This window comes from Dipodomys merriami, unplaced genomic scaffold (genome assembly GCF_024711535.1).
Source record: "Dipodomys merriami isolate MVZ:Mamm:240054 unplaced genomic scaffold, mDipMer1.0.p SCAF_703, whole genome shotgun sequence".
NCBI classification, from domain to species: domain Eukaryota; kingdom Metazoa; phylum Chordata; class Mammalia; order Rodentia; family Heteromyidae; genus Dipodomys; species Dipodomys merriami.
In genome coordinates, this window is record NW_027206295.1 from 95,001 (window position 1) to 105,000 (window position 10,000).

At 50.3% G+C, this 10,000-nt stretch overlaps 1 protein-coding gene across 6 annotated transcripts in view; it reads left to right on the forward strand.

Moving 5' to 3' along the window:
- Window positions 1-10,000, forward strand: part of LOC138817905 (chromatin remodeling regulator CECR2-like) — a 129,298-nt gene that overhangs the window by 30,709 nt on the left and 88,589 nt on the right. For 5 of the 6 annotated variants that reach the window (XM_070008677.1, XM_070008679.1, XM_070008678.1 and 2 more), the window contains 2 exons: window positions 3,444-3,685; window positions 4,707-4,858. In XM_070008677.1, the coding sequence (XP_069864778.1) occupies window positions 4,820-4,858 (39 nt within the window). In that variant the 5' untranslated portion in view covers window positions 3,444-3,685; window positions 4,707-4,819. Of the gene's footprint in view, window positions 1-3,443; window positions 3,686-4,706; window positions 4,859-10,000 lie in introns of those variants that run through there. The other variant, XM_070008683.1, reaches the window with a different exon arrangement.

Sequence of the window (10,000 nt, forward strand, 5' to 3'; positions counted from 1 at the left end):
AAAGAAAAAAAAAAGTTTACTCCATCCTTAGGAGAGCTATAACCCACAGGGATGCCACATACTGGACGGTGTCAGAGACAGACAGCAGTCAGACCGAGTGACACACAGACAGACAGACAGACAGACGGAGGAGTGAGGGGTCCTGGGCTTCCAGGCATGTGCCCTGTGTGTGGCCCAGCAGGCGCACTTTCCTTCCTTTCCATCTCTGGGAAAAGCCTTGTGTGTAGGAAGCTGCAGTTTGTCTTGCGTGGGTAGCTGGCGAAATGGCACCCACTCTAGCTGGAAGCAGAGGGTCCAGCAGGCCATCTGGGAATCATCCCAGATGGAGGTCTTAGGGTCACTTTGCCCATGGGGGAGAGGAGCTGGCAGAAAAGTCCAAGTCCACACTCCCTGGCCCCTCACCTTACCCGGAGATCCGCTTCCTTGATAACCCATAAATCAGAGACTGTCTCAGATAAACGAGCTGGTTTAATTACCTCTTTACTGCTATCACCGACCGGGTCCATTTTCCCAGAGAGTTTCCTTGTCTTATCACAGATCCCAGAGGTAGAAAACCCTAAATGAGGCTCACTAACTATGAACAGATGAGATGTCAAGTCAGTGACAAAGCGCAGCCCTTTCCCAGGCAGCACAGATCTGCTCCGAGGAGTGCCCCAGCCTCCAGACTTTCATCCTACGGCCCACCACTCCAGTGTGATTTCCTTCATCCTCAGGTCCCCTTCCCTGTCCTCCTGTGTGTGTGTGTGTGTGTGTGTGTGTGTGTGTGTGTGTGTGTGTGCACGCACACACACACACAGGCACCGGCACTGGCGACTGGAAACGCTTTGATCCTATGAGATTTGTGTCTTCAGCTCCCGTGTGGGGTATAAGGGACCAGCCACACACCTGGCACCCACTGTAGAACAATATATGGGTAGAGATACCAAAGTGCTGCTCCTTTCCCTCCTTCTGGTCCCCCTCACTGAAAACCCTCACTCGGCATTCATATTCCTGTCTTTCCGCTCAAGCTAAAAACGGCCTTGAACCATCTCCCACGCAAAGCCAGCCAGGTGAGGCCACTTTTACTTCTAAGAGTTGGTGTTGCCTTTGAAGTGTGACTTGGAACCCAGGCCATGGTGGCTCACGCCTGTCATTCCAGCTACTCAGGAGGCTGACATCTGAGGATCACGGTTCAAAGCCAGCCTGGGCAGGAAAGTTCAGTTAACTACTCACAAACTGGAAGTGGAGCTGTGGCTCAAAGTGGTAGAGTGCTAGCCTTGAGCAGAAAAGCTTAGGGACACCACCTAGGCCCGGGGTTCAAGCCCCATGACCACCAAAATAAGTAACTAAAACAAGTGTGTGTCGGTTGTGAGGCTTGAACTCTGGGCATGGGAGCTGTCCCTCAGCTCTTCAGCTCAAGGCTAACGCTCTACCACTTGAGCCACAGCGCCACTTCTGGCTTTTTCTGTTTATGTGGTGCCGAGGAACTGAACCCAGGGCCTCATGCATGCAAAGCAAGCGCTCTACCACTGAGCCACCTTCCCAGCCCCTCCATGAGACTCTTATCTCCAATAAATCACCAGAAAACTGGAAGTGGTGCTGTGGCTCAAGTGGTAGAGCACTTGCCTTGAACTGAAGAGCTGAGGGACAGCGCCCAGGCCCAGAGTTCAAGCCCCACAACTGACAAAAAATAAAAAATAAAACTTTAAAAAATTAAAAAAAAATAATGAAATGTGATCTGAGGTGCTAGGCTTTTGTGCCTGCCTCCACTGAATCCTAAATTTGAACCATTAAACAGTTACACACACACACACTCACACACTCACAGAGATAGTATCATTCTTCCTAGCACAACTCCCCCCCTCCCCCCCCCCCCCCCCGTCCTGGGGCCTAAACTCAGAGCCTAGGCACTGTTTGTGCTCAAGGCTAGCGCTCTACCACTTGAGCCACAGCACCACTTCCAGCCTTTTCGGTAGTTAAATGCCAATACGAGTCTCATGGACTTTCTTGCCTGGGCTGACTTTGAATCCTAATGCTCAGACCTCAGCCTCTTGAGTAGGCTAGGGTAACAGGTGTGAGCCATCGGTGCCTGGCTCTATATCTCTGTTTTTTATTTGTTCATTTTATTTAATTTTTATTTATACTTTTTTATGTATTGTTGGTCCTGGGGCTTGAACTTGGGTCCTGGGCGCAGTCCCTGAGCCTCTTTGTGCTCAAGGCTAGCGTTCTACCACTTGAGCCACAGCACCACTTCTGGTGTTTCCTGTGATTAATTGGAGGTACAGCCTCATGGACTTCCCTGCCAAGGCTGACTTCGAACAGCAATCCTCAGATCTCAGCCTCTTTTTAAAAAAATATTGTGATTAAGTGATTACATAAATTTCACAGTATGGTGAGAGAGTGATACTTAAAGTCACAAACACATTCTAACCTTCATGGGGCAAATTGTCTTTATCGTCATCTATAAAGTTTATGAGTTCTATAAGCTTTGACAACACAGTTGTTTCTTCTACACCGGGTGATATGCACATCTTTCCTTTTGCTTAGTGTCAGCCGTTCCCTCTTTCCCACTCATTCCCTCCCTCCCATTGCTGCCATTGAGTTGCTTAGTTTGTTTTCATCAATGTCCAGTGCACCTGGTGGGTCCCACTGTTGTATGTTTTCCCGTTTCCCTCTATTTCTGAGTCCTCCTCCTGGTTTCCCTCCGGTGTCAGTAGCATGGGCCATTTAGTAACAATTCAACCAGATCAGTGGAGGTCCTTTGTTTCTCCAGCCCTGTATACTTTGTTGTGTCTCCTTACATTGTGGATTGAACATCCACATATCAGGGAGACCATGTGCCGTTTGTCTCTTTGCTCTTGGCTTCCCTCACTCAAAATGAATTTTTTCTAGGTCCATCCATTTCCCTGCAAATGCTGTTATTTTGTCCTTTCTAATGGCTGCCTAATATGTCATTGTATATAGGTACCGCAGTCTTTGGATCCATTCATCTGTAGTGGAGCATCTTGGTTGTTTCTGTATGTTGGTGTAGCACCTCTTTGTAAAGGCCTTTGTGGGAACAGCAAAGGAGCCAAAGTCAGGAGCCCAGAATACTCCTGCAGGAAGCCTGGCATGTCAGGCTTCAATTTCCCCTCTGGCTCCCTGGTTCTTCAGTGGAAGTGGTCCAGTGTGGGCATCCAAGTGTCTTTATTGAAGGCTCAAACAACTAAAAGAAAAACACCAGGCAGGGTAGCAGACAGGTGTGTGGCAAAGACCCTGTGTCTAGAGCAAGCAGACAGCTGACCCGCCCCTTACAGAACAGTGCTGGTGAAGCAGAGAGGGCCGGGTATCCAGGAGCAAAGGCATGGGTGCTCACAGCTGACCGCCACTCCCCCTCCGGGGGTGAAGAATCAGGGGGCCACCTCGAGGCCGGGAAGTATCTGGCTGTGCCTCCTGAGGCTGCCCACCAACTTGTTCTCCACCAGGCCTGCACAAGCAATGGAGACAGCCCTGACCTGTCCTGGTAATCCAGACACCTGCTTTACAGAGACATCCTCACTTCTATAAAAGCCTTCATTTGGCACATCACCTCTTCCAGCTGAACCCCCAACCTTGAAGGGATGGCCTTCCCGCCGAAGCAGAGCAAATTCAGGAGTACAGTAAAAGAAGAAGGAAAAGAGTCGCGGAAAAGGGAGAAGGGGGCCCTTTGCCGGTCCCCGCAGGCCAGGTCTGTAATGAAAGGGGTTCAGGATTTTTCTAGGGTGTCGTGGGCAGGGTGGAACGTAGTGCACCCATTTAACTGGCTTAGCTGTCTTGGCCACCAGTGTGCCTGCACCCAGGAAGAGGTTATCACAGCCATTCTTGGCTCTGAGATCCCCAGCCTCCCTGGTCACACGTGACATGTGACATCTGCAGCTCTTCAGTTAGTTGTTTTGGTTTTGGTTTTGTTGGTTGTGGGGTTTGAACTCAGAGCCTGGGCACTGTCCCTGAGCTCTCTTGCTCAAGGGTAGCACTCTACCCCTTGAGCCACATCCCTACTTCTGGTTTTTGAGTGGTTCATTGGAGATAAAGAGTCTCACAGGGACTCTTCTGCCCGGGCTGGCTTTGAACCGCAATCCTCAGATCTCAGCCTCCTGAGTAGCTAGGATTACAGGCCTGAGCCACTGGCACCTGACTTTTCCTTGAAATTGGAATTGCGCTCTCTCTCTCTCTCTCTCTCTCTCTCTCTCTCTCTCTCTCTCTCTCTCTCTGTGTCTTTGAACTCAGCACCTGACTTGAGCTTTTTTTTTTTTTTTTTTTTTTTTTTTTTTGTCGGTCGTGGGGCCCGAACTTGGCCTGGGCGCTGTCCCTGAGCTCTTTAGCTGTAGACTAGCGTTCTACCACTTGAGCCTTAGCCCCACTTCCAGCTTTTTCCGCTTATGTGGTGCTGAGGAGTCGAACCCAGGGCCTCATGCATGCAAGGCAAGCGCTCTACCACTGAGCCACCTTCCCAGCCCTGTCCTTGAGCTTTTGTGTTCAAGGCTGGCACTCTACCATTTGACCCACAGCACCATTTCCGGCCTTTTTTTTTTTTTTTTTTGAAGGAGGGAGGTAGTTAATTGGAGATAAGAAGTCTCATTCTTGCCTGGGTTGGCTTTGAACTATAATCCTCAGATCTCAGCCTCCTGAGGATCTAGGATTATAGGCATGAGCCACCAGCGCTCAGCTTACTGTTCAATCATTTCAAAAATGCTAATTTTGTCTTACAGTCAGATCAAAAGCCTCCCATGAAACGATGACATTTTCAACTCATTTTGCATCTCTTATAACTTTCGCACGGTTTTCTGTGCCCAGAGCATGAAGACCTGGACCCTCTGGTTGGATGGTTGGAGCCGGCAAAGAGACTCTGTCAAGTTGGCAGGTAGGGCTTGGCGCAGACTCCACACTGACTTCCCCCAAAGTAATGATCTGGGTTTAAGGCTCAGCAGAGAGACAACTACACATGGTTACAGCCACTTCCCGAACGACAAGATTTAATGAGCCAAGGAAACTTAATTATTTCCTAAAGTGCACTTTCTGGTTTAGATTATGGGCTGGTGGTAGCAACGGCTACCACCAACTCTCTTGGAAAAATGACACCCAGATGTAAACAGTCCTGGGCTCTGTATACTATCATTTCATCATTCCCTACTGTTACTGGCAATGAAAGGCAGTAGATTACTTCTTTTTCTCATTATTATTTCTTCTTCTTCCTCCTCCTCCTCCTCCTCCTCCTCCTCCTCCTCCTCCTCCTCCTCCTCCTCCTCCTCCTCCTCTTCTTCTTCTTCTTCTTCTTCTTCTTCTCCTCCTTCTCCTTCTTCTTCTCCTTCTCCTTCTCCTTCTCCTTCTCCTCCTTCTCCTCCTCCTCCTCCTTCTTCTTGCCAGTCCTGGGACTTGAACTCAGGGCCTGGGTTCTATTGTCCCTGAGCTTCTTTTGTTCAATACCCTAGCACTCTACCACTTGAGCCACAGTGCCACTTCCAGCTTATTCTGAGTACTTTATTGTAGATAAGAGTCTCATGGAATTTCATACCCTGCCTGGCATTCAAACAGGATTCTCAGATCTCAGCCTCCTGAGTAGCTAGGATTACAGATGTGAGCCTTAGTGCCTGGCTTCCTTCCTTCCTTGCTTCCTTATCTTCTCTTTTTCCTCTCTTTTGTAGCTTTGGTACAATGCCTTGAGTGTGTTGTACAGGTGTTGTACCACTTGAGCCGCACCCCAGTCTTTGTAAAATATTAGTTAATTAAATGAATTAGTTAATTTGCAGTGCTGGGAATTGAAAGTAGAGTCTAGCGTATGTTAGGCAAGGCCAAAGATATTTGCTCTGCCTCTCATATTTCCTAAGACAGTGGTAATGACAGAAAAGGATTTGGTGAGCTACTTGTTTTTTTTGAAGTTGTGGGGCTTGAACACAGGAACTAAGGGCTGTTGAGCTACAGTGCCACTTCCGGTTTTTGAGTGGTTAATTGGCAATAAGAGCCTCACTGTGACTTTTCTGTCCGGGCTGGCTTGGAACCGCGATCCTCAGATCTCAGCCTCCTGAGTAGCTAGGATTACAGGCCTGAGCCACCAGTGCCCACTGAAGCCTGGTGTTTTTACCTGGGTCATGATTGAGCACAGCTTTGAAAATTATTTTGTTACTTTACTACTCTTTTGTGGTGACCACAATTAAAAAAATCTTATCTGTTGAATTAGTAGTCAAAATTTTGTATGTAGATTTTATTACTCCTCCCACCCTCCCTCCCTCCCTCCCTCCCTCCCTTCCTCCCTTCCTTCCTTCCTCCCTTCCTTCCTTCCTTTCTTCCTTCCTTCCTTCCTTCCTTCTTTTTTTCCTCTCTCCCTCTTTCCCTCTCTCCTTCTTTCCCTCCTCTCTCTCTCTCTCTCCTATCTGTTCTGACCTGAACTCAGGGCCTGGGAGCTGTCCCTGATCTCCTTTGTGCTCAAGGCTAGCACTCTACCATTTGAACAACAGCTCCACCTCCGACTTTTTTCCTCTCCCAGCCATAGCAATTACAGAAGACTCTATTCCCCTAGGGGTTGGCAGGTTGAGCCATACTACCCTTCTTGTAGATGAACCTGTCTTGTTTATTAAGAATAACTCAGAATGAAATAGACAAAACTGGTAAGGAAATTAGGTAGGAGGCTCAGGAAGGCAGAAGTCATGCAAACATAAAGCCTTGTGCATGGGTCTGAGCTTGCACATCAGCTGTGGTGATGCTGCGCAGACTGTACTTGGGTTCTCCGGGGGACTGGCAGGTGGTGAGCAAGCTCAGACACTGCTGCACACTTGGGCCTTGCTTACATTTTGGGGACTTTTTCAGATTTGTTGTTGTTGTTGTTGTTGGTCATGGGGCTTGAACTCAGGGCCTGGGTGCCATCCCTCAGCTCTTCAGCTCAAGGCGAGCGCTCTACCACTTCTGGCTTTTTCTGGGTATGTGGTACTAAGGAATGGATCCCAGGGCTTCACGCCTGCTAGGCAAGCACTCTACCACTAAGCCACCTGCCCAGCCCCCGGGACTATGCAGGCAAGTGCCGACATAACCCTCTGTTGTTGGTTGAGATGTGGTCTTGCTGGCTTTTTGCCTGGGCTGGTGAGCTTGATAATCCACCTCCTGCGTAGCTGGGATTATAGATGTGAACCGCGGCATTTGCCCTTCAACAGCCATTATTTAAATGCTTACACGAGACCAGGTGCTGGAGAATCAAAGGCAAATAAGCAGCAATGCTTGACCTTAGGGGGATTTTCCTGTTGCCGGAGACCAGGTGAGCGCCAGGCTGTTAGGGTGAGCTGTGCTGGCAGAGTCTGTTGGGAGCAGGGAAGAAGGGAAGGCTGCTGGAGCTGAGGTGTTATTTCTGACAAGGAGTTAGATTTGCGTAGAGAGCGGCGAGCAGTCAGGTTGCTGGCATGGAAGAAGATAGAGAGGAGTGGCGTCCACAGCAGTGAGCTCAGAGGGGCGTGCTCAGAGCTCCCTGATCAGTAGTTTCCATGGTGGCCACGGGCAGCTGCTCCCCAGGGCTGGGCTCAGCTCACTCCTCCCTGGATGGCCTAGCACACATCCAAGGCTCCCAAAGACAGACACTTGTTGATGCCTCTCAGATGTGTATGTTCACCCTGGGCTTTCTGCCCTGTGGTGGCTCCTGCGCTGGCTTCTCCTGGAACAGAAACTCAAAACGTGGTCATTCATATTTGTCCCCTAGTAAGGAACTTGCCCTGCCCAGGGTAGGATCCCCGGTGCCACACAGGCATGGTGGTACTTACCTGTAATCTCAGCTACCCGGGAAACAGACAGGAGGGTCACCAGTTTCAGGCCAACAAAAGCAAAATATAACTGGGCGCCGGTAGCTCACGCCTATCATCCCGGCTACTCAGAAGGCTCAGATCTGAGGATCAAAGTTTGGAGTCAGCCTAGGCAGAAAAATCTGTGAGACTCTTATCTCCAATTAACTACCAAAAAGCTGGAAGTGGAGCTGTGGCTCAAGTGGTGGAGCGCTAGCCTTGCACACAGAAGCTCAACACCCAGGGCCTGAATTCAAGCCCCAGGATTGGCAACAAGCAAAGAAACAAACCAACAACAAAAACCCGGCACTGGAACTGTGGCTCAAGTGATAGAGTGCCAGCCTTGAGCTAAAAAGGGACGGTATCTAGGCCCTGAGTTCAAGCCCCTGGTCTGGCACAGAATAACAAAATGGTGGAAAACTAGCTGGCCACCAGAGGAATATTTAAAACAAATAAGTCACGGTCCCTTGTACAGTGCTGTAAGACTAACCAGAAGGTGGCCCCTTGTATGTACTAGTATGCATAGCATGATGAACACTTCTTTTTTCTTGGTCGGGTGTGGGCTTGAACTCTGGGCCTAGGTGCTGTCCTTGAGCTCTTTTTGCTCAAGGTTAGCGCTCTACCCCTTGGATCCATAGAGGTACTTCTCGTTTTTTTCTGGAGGTTAATTAGAGATAAGAGTCTCGTGGACTTTCCTGCCCGGGCTGGCTTTGAACCACGATCCTCAGATCTCAGCCTCCTGAGTAGTTGGGATGCCAGACGTGAGCCACCAGCGCCCGGCTATGGCTGTGAGTTCTTAATCAAACAGATGAACTGAAGCTGGGGTGTGCATCAGCACCGTAGGGGATGAAGTGGCTGCTGGAGAGTGATATCCGCCCTCCCCCAGCTCTAAGAGAGCAAGTTTCGGCGGCCTCCCTCCTCCCGGAGGCGGCTCTGGGAGAGCTCACAGGGCTGTTCCCTGCCTGCTGCCCTGCGGGAGCCTTTAATTGGCCCACCCGAGGGGAGGTCGTGGCACCTGGAGCTGACTGGGTGCCTGGCCGGCCAGGTGCCAGCGCGGCGCATGTCCCTCCGGCCCCAGCGTGGAAAATCACCAAGCCTCCTTTTCGCTTCCAAAGATAGTGGGAGACTGGTGGGAATTTGCCAGACTCCTCCCAAAAGCCAGGGGAAGCCAAAGGGAAAACAAACACAAGGGCCACAGACAGCAGGCAGGTTTCAGAGCTTCGTGCCTCTGTGTGTGTGTGTGTGTGTGTGTGTGTGTGTGTGTGTGTGTGTGTGTGTGCCTCTGTGTGTGTGTGTGTGTGTGTGTGTGTGTGTGTGTGTGTATGTGTGTGTACCTTACTGGGCTCATCCACTAGGCCATTTCCTGTTTCCTAAGGCCTTCCCCACAGGGACTCCTCTCCTGCCCTGGGCTGGGCCTGGGAAGTCCTCTCCAGCTGACCTGGAACCATGCGAAGGGCTCTTCCTTCCCTCCCAACTCACTCAGAACCAAGAGACGGGCCCTCTCCCCTCTCCAGTCCTGTCGCTTGTCAGCCCGCACCAGGTGTTTGTCCATCTCAGAGCTATTCTTGGTTCACATGTTCATTTTCCAGGTCGACGGAGCCTAGGCCACCTGGAAAACCTTCGTTTCCAGATGTGGTGGGTGAACCCCTGGCTGCTAGGAGCTTGCCTGGAAAGGCGTCTGGGAAGTGAATCTGGGAATCACAGAGGGGTTTGTGTCTACGCCGTGCCCTAGTCACAAACCCCTGCAGGCTGAACACACCCTACCTTCTCTTTTCTTTCCCTTCAGTGTGTGGGATGGAATCCAGTGCCTCTTGCATGCTAGGCAAGCTGTGTGCCCCATCCCACACATTGCCTTTTGTCCTTTTCTCCCTCCCTCCCTTTTGGATACAGGTCCTTGCTGTTGTAGCCTAGATTGGCTTTTGAACAACTCCCAGTCTTCCCACCTCACCTCCTCAGTGCTGGGATGACAGATAGTGGCAATGTCTCCTTGCCCTTAATGGGATGATTTAGTCCTCTACCCCTTTCCCCCCTATACTAGGTATTGAATTTAGAGCCTGCTAGGCAGTGCTCTACCACTTGAACCATGCTTTTAGTCAGTCCTCTTTAGTTTTTAGACAGATTTCCATCACCTGTTGCCAGGGCTGGTCTAAGACCTAGCCCTGCCTTCCAAGTATCTGGGATTATAGGCACAGGCATTATCCTGGCCTCCAGGCTCATAATCCTTGGGCCCACACAATACCCTCCAC